Here is a 14,856-nt window from a genome sequence, read left to right as displayed (position 1 = left end):
GTTGCTATTTTTGCCCGGCTTTTGTTATCTTCCCTTTGTGTTGTTTGGCGAGTGACTAGGAAGTTGGAGGGTTCCTTCGATTGGCCTCTCGCATCTTGTATCTTTATATATGTGCAAATTTGAATATTCTTCAAAAACTACTCAATCAAAGGCTTTTCTATGGCCAAATAAAGCAAATTTTTTATGTAAGTGCTTGAACTTTGTAAATAGTTCAATTGAGCATTCTAAACGTTAGAAATTTGTACTTGGGCCACTATGGTTCTGTCTAAATTAGATCCTTGCAAGTTGAAATATTTTGTGTTTTCTCAATTTAGCGTGGTTAAAATTACATAAAATTGTAATTTATATCATTTAAGGTCAATTGACCTAAAATGCCACCAAACTCAAACTCGAACTCGAACTCAAATCAAATCAAATCAAGCTCGAATTCAAGTTGTCGGGATAGAAAAAGATGCCAATTTGTTTGCAGTCATGTATGCAATAACACGTAATACTTGGGTACAAGTGCAATATTTCTGCATAAACGATTATATATAGCGCAATGGATCAATTGAAAATGAAAAACAAATGGTGTGCCCTCTTGGAGAGTAAATTTTGTATTACTAGAGGCCAAGATAAGATTATATATTTGCTAACGTTTTACTCTTGGTCTCAATCCTCAGAGCCACACAACCAACTTCAATGCCTTTGTAACTTCTGGTCATGGCATAACACAAAAATTTCAAAAGAAAGATAATATTTTGTGACAAAACTTATCACAAAATTACTACTTCATTAAAAAATGAGTAATATTTGCATGCCAATAATTGTTCCTGGTACTACTTGGGTTTGTTTGGACAGTAGATTATTTGGCCAAATATATTTGCTGACATCACAATTACAATTTTCAATACAGTTTTTTATCTTCCCAATTACCTTTTTATTTCACATACATCACATTACAAAAAGTGCTACAGTAATTATTCCAAATAATATTTCAAATAATACCCTATCCAAACAAACCTATATAAAGGAAATGGAGTGCCAAAGGATTATTGAGGACCGTAAATATCATTTTACAAACACATAATACGTGACAAATTTCCATTGGTAGACTAAATTTAGAATGAAAGTTTTCATAAAAATTTCAAGTGAAATATATCGACCTTCAATTCAGGATAATGTAATTTGTATATAAACCAACCATTATGCTGAATACATTATGAGACAGTAAAGCTAGAGAAATTCCACTAAGAAATGAATCTGCTGAGATATAATTTTGCTGGGCCTTTGTTAGACGCAAAGCTACAAAAACAGGGCTGAGTTTCAATGACAAAACCGAAGCCACAAATTGGGCTTTTTTCCGTGGGTTGAGTTCTCAATTTAGGCTGAGGGAGGAAGCCAAGAAAAGTAGGGCTGGGATGGCAACGGGGTGGGTCGCCGCCCGCCGCTCTGTTGCCCAAAAACTCCCTCCACCTCCGCCACCGCTCTACCTCTCTCGCAGGTGATAATTTGGTTTTTTTTTCTAGAAGCCTTTATTCAATAAATCAAAACTAAATGCAAAGAATAAAATAAAATACAGAGCTACAAAAAGCGAAAAATAAAAAATGAAATAAGAAAAGTGTTAAAATAAAACACCAAGAAAATTAATAAACTCAATTGGATTGTATAGATAACATCCGAAAATACTCATAAAACGCGTAATATGCTTGTGTCAAATGTCAATTAGAATTTTGAATAGAAATAGAAAAAGGTTATGTTTAATTAACAAATATTCTAAATTTATTATTATTAGATTATATAATATATTACATTTATTTATATTAATAAATTGAAGTGGGGGACGGGGTGGGGGATGGGGCGTGGTTATCGTCCCCCGCTCCCTGCTCCATTTAGAACGGAGTAAGAAAAATTCCCCTCGTCCCCACCCCCACCCCATTACTTCCCTCCGCGGGGCGGATGCCCGCATTGCCATTCCTAAAAAAAAGTAATCCCATTTTTTAAATTGTTCTTTGCATTCTAAAAATTAGTTTCCTTTTTTTTTGAAAAAAAAAAGCCGAAAATCACTAAATATTCCCTCAACTATGTAACATGACAAAATAATTTGCTACACCCTACTAGTTACTTGGGGCCTCACAAAATTTATATATTATTCATTCTTAATACTCTAGCAATGTATCCCGGACAATAATTGACTTCTATAATAGTATTCACGTGATTTTTGATGGCAACAATAATTTTTTACACTAATAAAAAACTCTTATCAAGAAAAGTGACAAGCTCTCTTGAAATCATTTCATCTTTAAAAATTGTCAACAACCTTTCCCCTAACAAACGTTCCCATGAAAGTCGAATATACCATAACTTTCCTACCACGTACTATAAACAGCGAATCCACCAAAACTTTGCCGGCTACACCAGGATAGAGCCCATAAATAATGTCATCATCATAAATTCTACGTTCACAAAGAGTTAAAATAATGACAATTTCAAACATTTGGAGCAATGGATGTTTGAACTATCACTACATAAATTTCATTCAACAATGCTTTCTGTACGTTCAAATATACTTTTGGTGTACGATGGTTAGCGGCTTAATCCAATATAAAGAAAGACTTTAGAACTAAACTGACCATACTCAAATTTCGCCCATGCGTTGTCAAAGTTGACGAGTGAGTTGTAAAGTATCCATGCTCGGCCTCTGAAGCATCCATGGAGACACATCACATGTACATGCCCACGTGCAAATTTGCATATTTAATCATTCATCCACCATTATTAGACATGCTTATTAATCACCTGAACTTTTCAAATTCTCATCTCAGGTAACCTTAAAATAATCAAACTTCTAACGCATCGTTCATCTATAAAAAGCCCATACAACAGCCCAACTTTCCATCAAACAACTACTTTTCATCACGTACAATGGGATTGCTCTCTTCTGTAATTTCCATCTGTGTTTTGTTCTTCCTAATCACTTCCTCCACAGCCAAAACAAGCCCTTCAAAACCGCATGCGCTTGTTCTTCCACTAGCCAAGGATGCCTCCACCGGCCAGTACATCACTCATATCAGCCGAGGAACCCCCTCAGTCCCAGTGAAACTAACTGTAGATCTTGGTGGCCAGTCGTTGTGGGTGGACTGCGATCAGGGATATGTTAGTTCATCCTATAGGCCCGCGCATTGCGGCTCAGCTCAATGTTCACTTGCAGATTTTCATTCTTGTGGGGACTGCTTCAATGGTCCTAAACCGGGGTGCAACAAAAACACTTGTTCACTCTTCCCGTACAACGCTGTAACCCAAAGTAGCACGACTGGGGAGCTTGCACAAGATGCTGTTTCTTTGCAATCTACTGATGGATCGAACCCGGGACAAATTGTTTCATCCTCTAAAGCGCTCTTCGCCTGCGGCTCTACATTTCTCCTGGAAGGTCTAGCTAATGGAGTTAAGGGGATTGCTGGACTTGGAAGGGGAAAAGTTGGACTTCCTTCTCAATTAGCCAGTGCCTTCAGCATCAAAAGAAAGTTTGCTATCTGTCCAGGCTCCCGCGGGGTTATATTCTTTGGCGATAGCCCCTACAATTTTCTCCCTGGTAAAGATATTTCCAAATCACTCACTTACACCCCACTTTTCATCAACCCTGTCAGCACTGCCGGTACTTCTTTTGAAGGGGAGCCTTCTGCGGAGTACTTCATTGGGGTGAAATCCATTAAAATCAATGGAAAACCTGTGTCGATAAATTCGACGCTGTTAACCATCAAGGAAGGAAATGGGGGTACAAAGATTAGTACTGTTGATCCTTACACTAGACTAGAGACATCCATCTACAACGCTTTTACTAAAGCTTTTGTTAAAGCTTTTGCTGGAGTTCCCAGAGTGAAGGCAGTGGCACCTTTCGGAGCATGCTTCAACTCGAGCAATTTACCTAGCACAAGAGTTGGTCCTCCAGTTCCAACCATAGATTTTGTGTTGCAAAGCAAAACGGTATCTTGGAGGATGTTTGGTGTAAACTCAATGGTTCCAGTGAAGGAGGACGTACTGTGTCTTGGATTTGTAGATGGAGGTGTGGAACCTAGGACTTCAATTGTGATAGGGGTGCACCAGATTGAGGATAATCTACTGCAATTTGATTTGGCAAGGTCCGTGCTGGGTTTCAGCTCAACACTCTTGTTCCAGCAAACCACATGTTCCAACTTCAACTTTACAATAAAAGCTTGAACAGGGTTTCTTCTACGACAGGCTACTTGAACAATTGCTTATTGGATTTCCACAGGAATATTGACTTTGCTTTTTTGTTCTTTTGACCCAGTTTTTGCTGATGATTTCGGAGTTTCTATCTGTTGTTAGTTGAGCCGAGCGAGGGAAATGATGGTTCAAGTTTGATTTGTTTTAATAAATGAGGAAAACTTTGATAAACCCAATTCCTTTCTACACGCTATGTGATAAAATCAGACCTCCACCCAATTTGTACTTTGAACCTTCTTAAGACACTGCATTATTGGATTTGCAGGCTGAAGCTTACGGCATCAATTTTGCAATTTCGCCCTAAGCGCACTTACAGCTTCCAATTATTTCTGTCAAATGCAATTTGCATGTTTCAACCATTATCATTTTGCTATTTGCACCTTAAAGTATTAATTATAGCACTTACCATCTAAATTTACCAATTCATAGGAGACAGCTCGTTGCTCGAATGTGTTGCAACCTTATCGATTTTGAGAGAAAACTGAGGGGTTCAGGCGGGTGGTGCACTAGTACTAACAGTGCACCATAGTAGTTACAAATAGTTTGAGGTGCATTTTGCAAACCGATTACTGGTTTAGGAATGCATGTTTCGGTCAACCTATTTCGACAAGTTAGACATGCGCTTGTAGGTTTGACTACAAATAGAAATTTGACATCTGTTTCACACAGTTATCATTCATTTGCCTATTGACCATGGCCAAGCTGCTCTCATGCAAAACATTTGCCAGAACCTTAACACCATGACTGAAGGTTCACCAGCTGAATATGTCATTCAAGATATAGCCTTAAAATTTTCAAGCTAGGGCCAAAGTTGGCATAGTACACAACAGAAAAGATCTCAGTTCCAAAACAGAAAATTCACTCAATTGCTAAACAAAATAGGAATTTAGATCAATGCAAAATCTCATTATAGTCTAATTCTACTGTTGACGAGCTTCAACTTTCTTCTTTTGCCAAAGACGATCAAGGGCACTGTCAGCATCACCCTGAAGAGAAGCCACAACAAATGTCAACTGTCAGAAAAGAAAATGAAAAAGAACAAAGAAGAGAAATTGTGGAAATGCATATATTTCACTGCCAAGTTAAGCACTTAACTTAGAAAAATGGCTAAAAAGAAAGCAGTAATAAATAGCCTGTAAATATTGACAAAAGGATAATTGGAACTGCCACTTAATGTGTATATTGTAGCACAAAAATCTCTTTAATAAAATATAGTCCACTGTTTCAAACCAATTTGGTTAGTACAACAAGAATTACAATACTTTGTCTCCCAATTTCAAGCACGGGATAAAGTGCATACATTATCTTACCTTATACCACCCACCCCCCTCTCTGTCTTAACCAACAAAAAATAAAAAAAAAGAACCTTTTTCCTGTGGGAGGAGGGGAAGTAAGGAACCTTAAATATCATTTACAGTCCTTTCAAAGTTATGTTAATGAACACATTAAAATTCCACATACTTGTCACCAATTATGGTCTCGGAAGAAACTAGCAAAAACCAATTTGAAATCCAACAGTAAGCTCCACTAAAAATCTCAAATGGATTGTATCAGAGAAGCACATAGGGTAGGCAAATAATGATCAACAAACATGGCAGGAAGAAGAAAAAAAGTCCAAATAAAATGAATCAGCATATTTCAAATCCCAAATACAAAAGCAGATAGTCAGTTTCAATGGTATGTACTCGACAATAAATGGTGTTCAAAATTTACAAACAAGAGGCCAACCTGGGCACGAACAAAACCACAGAGAGCAAAAGTAGAGAAGTTGCCAGTGTAGATGCCCCTCTCATCCAAATGCCCAACGTTGACCTGAACAGAGGCATGATCCTTTGAGGTGATCAACCTATTTGTAGCGGAACTGCAATTACATGACACCAACAAAGTCAAAATGAATAAGAAAATGCCCAGCCCACAGAAAACCTTTGATTAGACCATAATGTGGGATGGAAAAGACAAAACTAATGCAATATAAACAGACAAATCTGCATAATTACCATTTCCTTGGGATGTAAAGATCCATGTTCTGTCCTTCCTCGTTCTGCATCTTTGCAACAGTTTGTCAAAGAAACTGTTTGAAGTTCAAATTGTAAGTGCCAAAAACAAACAGGAAGTGTCTAGAGTTCAAAATCATTAGCAGAGATGAATCATACAAATTATCCACATTCACACATAAAAATGAAAACACACACTAACACGTTTTTCATTAAAAAGATTAATGGGACACAGTATCGCTTTTTTCATGTATCTGATGCCAATTCACATTTCTGGGTCTGGATTGAAAACAGAGTACAAACACACATAACACTTTCGTTATCAATACACGGAACAAGTCCAGAGTTTAATTTTCAAAAACAAAACTACCAAAACTAAATCCCCAAATCTTCATTCATCCAACAACAATGAGATTACAATATTCTCCCAGGCCACAAATTCAATTCAAACGAAAACGAAAAACAGAAATATCTCGGCAAAACGCATCCAATGATGAATTTAACAGCTAAATCTTCCTTTTACGGGGGCAAAATTTATTCTTTCATAGCGAAAACTAAAAGAAAAAGTCAAACAACAAAATTACAATTAGCAAACTAGTTATCAAGTTTTTCCCTGACAGTCAACCAATAAAACAACAATAAAATCATGGTTTTGATTATCGCAAACTACAGAGACTTCATCTAGAAATCTCATATACCAGCAATTACAATGTACAAACAAATCTATACATACATATACTACTACTCGTTCAATGGAAAAGAGCAGAAATTACTCTAATCGGAAATACTTCCGATTTACCTGGCCAAATGCAGCAGAATTCGGTGGCGGCCAATTGAGGAGGAAATCTTAGCTCTGCGGCGTGAGGGTTAGGGTTTAGAGCGACGGGAGCTCCTTAAATAGATCACGCTTTTTTCTTTTTATTTTGGGATAATTTCAGAAACCTAGCATGAGGTTTCTAATAATTTCATCAGCCTCCCTTAATTTTTGTACAATTATACAAACCTCCCCTAAAGTTAAGGTTTTGATAGCAAAATTAATCTAATTAGAAAAGTACTTTAAGGAAAAAAATAAAACTTTTATTCCATAAATAGTCATTGGCATGTATATAAATTGTATTAGTAAAAGAATAAAAAAATTAAAAATTAGAAACAATTACTACATAATTTCACCACTCAAAAGTTCGCATTTAATAATTAGACGATATAAATAATCAACAAAATTACACTAATGATCACAAGATTTAGCAAAACAAACCGGTCATCTCTTTTAACATGATATTTGCTATGATTCTTGTGATTTAAAATAGAAAAATTTTCAAACTTTGCCTTTTCTTTTTCCTTTACTTCCACGAAATTATTTGACAAAATTTATAGCTTTAAGAGTTTTAAAGAAAATATCCTCATGAACAACTTTTTTTTTTTGCCTGTGTTTTTTTGTTCTACCAAAACCCTTTTTCTTATAGTGTATAACTGATTTCTGGTCATTGTCAAATTTTATCAATCACAAAATAGTGCCATTAGATATATCAATTGATGTATTTTGTAATTACAAGTCATCGTTGATCATTAAAGAAATTTTCAACATTTATTTCCATTAATTAGTGCTCAAATTACTTAATCATCAAATATTAGTAAAGGAAAAAGGAAGGAAAAGAATAGCAGAATTTGAAAATTTTTCTTTTTAAAATCACAAGAATTATAGCAAACATCATGTCAAAAGAGATGATTAATCTGTTTTATCGAATCTTGTGATCATTAGTATAATTTTGTTACTTATTTGTGTTGTCTAATTTATTGAATGTGAATTCGTGAATGGTGAAATGTGTGTATTAATTATTTTTAACTTTTAATTATTTTCATTTTTTTAGTAATACATCTTATATACATGCATAAGGGGTATTTATGAAATAAAAGTTTCATCGCTCTCCTTAAAGTATTTTTTTAATATTATTTTTTTTAATTGGACTAATTTTGTTATCAAAATCTTAATTTTAGAGGAGGTTTGTATAATGGTTATAAACATAAGGGGAGGCTAGTGTGATTGTCAAAAATTTTAGGGGAGGTTTCTAAAATTATCCCTTTTATTTTTTTCTTTTTGGCTGGGTTGCTGAGTTGCTGGTTTTAACTAATATTTAAGTTTGGGCCTCCAATTAGTTTACCATTTTACACCTAGACCCCTAATGTTTTTCTGCATCGTTCTTGGGCCCGATTGAAAACTTTAACAGACAGTTAGTACTTGACTTAAACAACGACAGAACAATTTTGTCCAGACCAACTTTATAAACAGAACAATTTTGTCAATGAACAATTTTGTTTAAGAAAAGAAAGAAAAAAAACAGTGGAGTTATAACTTAAAACTGTAGCAAAATGATATTTGAGACAAGTCTAAGAAGATCAAATCGCCTATTAATAGCCCTATAGTTTGAACTTGGAGCATAAATGAACAATTTGTAATCAACCAATTTTATGATTACGATTTGATCAAAAAGCTAATAAAAAGCTCCTAACCTGTTTGGATCATTAGATAGTGAAGAATGAAGATGTTGCTGTAAGTTATTATCACAAGCTCCTAACCTGTTTGGGCAATACTTTGTTTTTCTTGAATCTCTTGAGTATAGTGAAACTTTTGTTGGTGGCAAACGTGACAGGTAATTGCCAGAGTAGAGTAGTGATTTATGACCAAAAATAAAACGAAAAATTGGGTTAAAGTAAACGTGGATGGGTGAGAAAGGTTTACCATTTATGACCAGAAAACAAATAATTGGGTTAAAGCTAATATGGATGGGGAAGAAAGGTTCATCAGATGGAAGAGCCCTCTACTGAACTTGTTTAAAGTAAATATGGACAGGGCAGCAAGGAGAAACCCGAGTAACGCCGGAGCAGGAGGAGTTATCATAGACGCAGTGGGAAGATAGGTGTGGCAACGCCATGCCTGCTACCTAGGCTTTTAGTCTTGAGATAAATGAGATGGCCTGCCTCTCCTTAGAACCCCAAAAAAGAAAAAAAAACTTTTTTTTAGTATTAAATTTATTTTTTTCAAGTAGAAAAGAGGTGTGGATTTAAAAAGTGATGAACGAAAATGAGATTAAATTTTAAGATTTTTAAATTGTGTGACCTCAATTTTAGCCACTAAATCGGATCTTTTCGACAACAAAAGGTTATTTAAAAATAATGAGCAACTAAGGGTTGTTTGATAATATAAAAAAGTGTTGAAACTAAACCTTTTCAGACATTCAGATATTTTGAGTGTTTGATAAATGAAAATCTATGTGCTGAATTTATTAAGCAGTGCTAAACTTGTGTGCACTTTTTTCAGCACAAAAATCCTAACTGAATGCTTAATTTTGATAAGAATCAATATAATTATTTCAACTATCTTATCTTATCTATCAAATCTACTCTTGTTTGTTAATTATATTCAAAATTCTTGTCTAATTAAAAAACTTGATATTTTCTATCTAACGGTTTAGGTTTCTCTTTTCTCCCTTTTTCATGACTTTCACTTCTTCTCCACACTCCTCATATAATATATTTCATCTTTTATATTAATTTGATTTAAAAATAAATATTGTTATTTTCATACCTAACAATTTTAAACTAATTAAATCATAGGTTCTATTTCTTTTTTGAATGAAAAGATATAAAGGCAAAATTGTCAACTTAAATTTATTAAGCATTCAGTTATAAATATTTATTAAACAGTATAAATAGGTTTAACATTATAATTCAGACATTCATATATTTCTTTTCAGTATTTAAAATTCAGCAAATTAATTGTTTCAGTATTCAGATTCAGTTTTATCAAAAGAACCTAAGTATGAATAAAAAGAAATGAAGCATTTATTTATTGTAAATGTCTCGGGATAACGGCAAAAATCCTCCAATTAAGTACATCAAAAGCACACACTCATTTATTTCTAATTCCAATATACATGAAAGCAACACATGACTGTTAAAAAAAATAAAAATAAAAATAAACAGAAAAAGCAATTAGCACCCCAAAGAAACATGGAATTTTTCTAAGTCAAAAGTTTACGAAGTGGCAGTTCTTCCTTATCTCTCCTCGAGTTCCCGTGAGGAGTTCAATTGAGCCCATTCGCACCATAGCAGCTGCAAATTTCCGAGCCCACAAATTTTCATGGTCTGCATTGTTCTTCACCATCTTTCTTGTTGAAGGAGTTGTCCAGAGGACTTGATCAGAAAACAGCAACCCTTTATGCTTCTCCAGATTCTTATAGTAATGATTATCAAGTCGGTCAGGTGTTGTTGGATCAAATGACACCACCTGATTAGGACCTGTGCTAGCACTTGGGGAAATTCTTGGACATTGGCTTCTCAAGTAATTTGCATAAGCAGGATCAAGAGATGGATCTTGCGAGTATTTTGAGTTGAATGAGTACAAACGATGGACGAAATTCGAGCAGTGAGAGCCGCCTATGGAATGAGCACCAGAAAGTGTTACCATTTCCTCTAATGACAACCTTTTTCTGGCAAAATTTTCTGTAAGCACTGTAACATTGGAAGTTGCCATCGGGAGATTTTCAGCTGCTTCGGAGGCTCGTGAAATTGTTCCGTCGCGACGCCCGCTGGGAACAGCGTAGTGTATTCCACCAGCCCTGGAAACACCATCTCTAGCCGCAAAGGCAATAATGTCTGCACAAGAAACTGTATTTGGACATTGAGCTTCTATCTTGGCCTTGGCCTCATCAATCAACTCAAAGCCTTGTACACCAAAGTTGGCGGGGCCATCTTTTTCAGCAACATTTCCTGGTACTGAATTCAGAAGAACCGATGCATCACAACCCTGCAAATTACGATGAAGTATTTTACTAAGTAGCACTAAAATAACAGTTTCCACAATCATGAATGATGCCATGTAGTTGCACAGATGGCTGCAACTATTCATTCAAACCAAACTGCATGCATTAGTTTTTTTTTCCCCCTTTAAGGGGAAAAAAAAAAGGAACCATATGCGTAGTATCTAAGATCCATTACCCTGACAAAACAGTCATGGAAGTGAAGTCTAATGAGAGCAGGAGCTATCCCTGAATCATTAGCATATGCTTGGCTTACAACACTTTCCACTATAGCTTCTGCTGATGGACATGTCTTTCGATAGAAGCCCACTTGCAAAGATGCAACTTTTGCTGAATAGCTCAAAAAAGTTGCAAGAAAAATTGTCAAACAAGTGAACGGATATGCCATTTTTTTTTCCCAGTGAAGCTGATTAATCCTAGTATGCTGAAGTGTATATAGGTCTAATTAAACTTAAGCTAATGTTTTTGGATAATTATGAGAAATAAAGAGAGCGATGTTGAGTTTGATGCGGAGTTCACAAGGTTTGGAGAGTGCAATTTATAGCACGCTTGCTGGAGAGTTCAAATTTGAGTTGAAAGCTAAGATCCGCAGAAATGCTAGAACAGGCAATACCGGAGAGATGCTTGGCAAAACTGCTTTGACTATAAAATTCTCTAGATAATAATAAACAGATAAAGGCGTGTGCCTGCCACAGGATTTCCTCAAGTCATTGTTAACTTTAGAATTAAAATATGCTAAGAATGCTTAGCTGGTCATCCAACACAAACCGCGGCTTCACCAACTCTTTTGATTCCATTTTGCAATCATAATTAAAGGACTACTAAACTTGGGATGCAGATATTAACCATGGTATAGACTGAAGTTAATCGGGTTGATTGAGGAATGACAAGAAACAAAACAATGCTCGAAACTTAGATTGCCATCAATCATTCTCCTATTTTAGAAGTCCCTTTTCGATCCTATCTTCTCATGAAGAAGTGTTGCTAAACTCAATAGTGCTGATGATCATGACCTTGGTTAAACTTCATCATTGGATACAAATGCTATGTTACATGACAGATCTAAGCTGAAATATTGCAGAATTGAAGTGCAGATGTATAGTTGTAGATTAACCATAAACCATTCACAACTATTGATGTCAAAACCTTGGTTATTGCAAGTGGTATGAATATATGCATCCGCCTGTGTGAACGTCTGAAAAGTAATGGAGAAGAAAAAGATGCCATCCTAGAAAATTGAATGAAGGAACAGTCAGGAAACTAGTTCTGCTGTCTTCGGATTTGGGGGGAGTACATCAGTCTATCCTTCTCCAGCTTAGACAAAAAAAAAATTTTTGGATGAAAATTCTGTTTAAATTAATTTATTCCATATAAGGACAAAATTCGTGGTCGTGTAAAATTTGCATTCTTCTTCTATAGATTATCATATATGGTAGGAGTAGCACTTAGTTTGAAACCTTGAAAGCATTCCGAATTTTGGTAATGTCTTCGTCCTACATTTGTTTCTTAGGGGTGCTTGAGAAGCGATTAAGGTTGATTTTCAAATTATCTTTGCTTTTATGTACAACAAGTATAGATAATTTCAGTTTAGCTCAGTAATATAATTTTTGCTAGGTCATAAAATAAAACAAACTCTAAAAGCAACCAACCTCTTTCTTGCTTTTTGTACTAGTGTTCTGAAAATTTGGCCGGTTTGACCGGTCGAACCGTCAACTGGTCATGTCTCCAATCTGATTCAATAGCTGACCCCAAAAATTTAATTGAACCGGTCAAATTTAATCAAAAATTAATTAAACCAATAAAAATTGGATGATTCAGCCAAATTTACTGACTTCTTTACTTTTTAAAATAAATATTACATCTTTACACATTATTTAAAATTAAAATAATTTTAAAAAAATACTAATTAAACCTTTGAATCGAGCGAATCACAAACCAAAAGCTCTTCCAATTCATTTTCTGATCCAGATTTAAAAACATTGCTTTTCACAAAGGTTCTTATCGACTTCATTGAATGGTTACCATAGCCCTTGATGAATAATGGTTATGTTATGAGCCCCAAGTTGTAAAAACACATTTCTCTAAAGAGTTCGGTTGCTTCAAATAAAAACCTTTGTGACTGGGGCTATGGTTACCCAATAGTGAAAAAGTCTTTCCCGCCCCCCGAAGCTTTATTGGGGACGGCACATAACTGGATCTAATTCGACCAGAAACTCCTTGGTGCACCCACAGGTGTTAGGTATTGGAAAGGAAACCCTCGTAAAGAAAAAAGAATAGACGGGCTGGAACTCTGGCCCAGTGAATGATGAGTTCAACGAAGGCCTTGTTTGCCTCGGCATCAAATAGTTCAATACCTGTCCTTGTCTGTGTGCTTGAAAACTTTCTAATTCAGCCCAAAAGCTACCCACAAACTTTCTTTATTAGTATTGTTTTTTCCTTTGACAAATTGGATCCTCTATATGCTAATTCTCGAGGGAAAAAACAAAAGAGAAAAAGGGCTGTGCCACACGGATCCCGTCTTGAAATGAGAGAATGGCCTTGCTAATTAACTAAGACATGGTCTACTAATTAGTCAAACCTTTCAGCTGCTGCAAGGGAAATTAAATTTTTGGGTTTTACTTTTTGTCAAAAGCCACAAAACATCTACTAACAAGAGGTTTGTTACCGAATCAAGTCGAATTCGAGTTGCTTCACTCGAATAAAAAATGCTTGAACTTGAACTTGTCGAACTCGAGTTTGAACTTAATTTTTTTTTTTTTTACTTGAACTCGAATTCAAACTCAAGTTCAATCAAAATGAGTTCAATCAAATTTAATCAATCTCAATTGAATTTTTGAACTTGATTTTTTTAGTTAATCTTTCACAATTTTATACTAAATGATTAAAAATTATATTATAAATGCACTGCTCAATAAGGTTCGACCAGTGCCGGGACTTTAATTTTTTCTGTCATAAATGCATTGCTCAACTTAATTACCTTCTTATTAAGTATGTAGCAGTTGAAACTCGACTCTGACTAATACGAGTAGTTTGATTAGTTTGCAGCCTAACTAATTAATAGTAAGTCCCAATAGTTCTTTTGCCAGGAGGGAAGGCATATATCTTTTTCGTTAGTGGAATTACACATGTGAGCGAGTGGCGTCCTACCGTAAACCAGAAGAGAGGGAACGGAGTAAGTGGTTGACAGCTGGTGACGAGTGGAACTCAATCGATATGATTTGACTAATACAATGCGGTGTAGTATGTGGAGCTTGTTGATTTGCCAAATCACGTCCATGGCACACGTAATTGTAGACACAAAGAATAACTCTAAACTGAGTGATGAGCTTTTTTTGTAAACAGGAGACTTTTTCAAAACGTATGTGGTAGTGCTTCAGCCAAGAAAAAAGGAAAAAGAATACGCGGAAATGGTAAAATGGTCACAGATGATTGATACAATCTGGGCTGGCTTCAATTAAGATCCAACCAGGCTATAGAGAATGGCGTGCGTAATGGGGAAGCGGTGCTCGAATTTAAGTCCATGCAGCAAAATTAGGCTTTTATAGTAAATGCTTGGGGTTGAGGAGGGATGCGTCAATTCAAAGCATGAATTGCTTAAATTCTACTAGAACTCTGCAGCAAAATTATCTACATCTAGTAGTAAATGAATTGTCTCTCTTGCTACTTTGTTGCTTCAAATTTGTTTTGCCGCAGGTAGGATAATAACCTTAAAACATCAGCTATATTATATTATTATGGTAGTTGCATTTTTGGCTATAGAGTTTGAAGATAAAAAATAAAAAAAAAGGAACATTTAATCAATGCATGATTGAATGAACTTT

At 35.3% G+C, this 14,856-nt stretch overlaps 3 protein-coding genes across 3 annotated transcripts; 1 reads left to right on the top strand and 2 right to left on the bottom strand.

Annotated features, from left to right (window-relative positions):
- The first annotated feature begins 2,866 nt into the window (after positions 1-2,866).
- On the top strand, positions 2,867-4,330 carry LOC113737782 (probable aspartic proteinase GIP2). Its single transcript, XM_027264956.2, has one exon. It carries the CDS (start codon positions 2,905-2,907, stop codon positions 4,195-4,197), a length of 1,293 nt encoding a protein of 430 aa, XP_027120757.1. The 5' UTR covers positions 2,867-2,904; the 3' UTR covers positions 4,198-4,330.
- Positions 4,331-4,969: 639 nt separating this feature from the next.
- LOC113736357 (small ribosomal subunit protein eS21y) lies at positions 4,970-7,154 on the bottom strand. The gene is made up of 4 exons (XM_027263293.2): positions 7,018-7,154; positions 6,222-6,295; positions 5,953-6,085; positions 4,970-5,210 (listed from the first exon to the last, which is right to left on the bottom strand). Exons 2-4 carry the CDS (start codon positions 6,269-6,271, stop codon positions 5,145-5,147), a joined length of 249 nt encoding a protein of 82 aa, XP_027119094.1. The 5' UTR covers positions 6,272-6,295; positions 7,018-7,154; the 3' UTR covers positions 4,970-5,144.
- A 2,880-nt stretch (positions 7,155-10,034) lies between these two features.
- Positions 10,035-11,556, bottom strand: LOC113738110 (peroxidase 5). The gene is made up of 2 exons (XM_027265293.2): positions 11,214-11,556; positions 10,035-11,022 (listed from the first exon to the last, which is right to left on the bottom strand). Exons 1-2 carry the CDS (start codon positions 11,421-11,423, stop codon positions 10,243-10,245), a joined length of 990 nt encoding a protein of 329 aa, XP_027121094.1. The 5' UTR covers positions 11,424-11,556; the 3' UTR covers positions 10,035-10,242.
- Positions 11,557-14,856: the final 3,300 nt, after the last annotated feature.

This window comes from Coffea arabica, chromosome 3e (genome assembly GCF_036785885.1).
Source record: "Coffea arabica cultivar ET-39 chromosome 3e, Coffea Arabica ET-39 HiFi, whole genome shotgun sequence".
NCBI lineage: Eukaryota > Viridiplantae > Streptophyta > Magnoliopsida > Gentianales > Rubiaceae > Coffea > Coffea arabica.
Note: the sequence above shows the minus strand (reverse complement) of the source record. Positions and strands in the feature narration are given on the sequence as shown.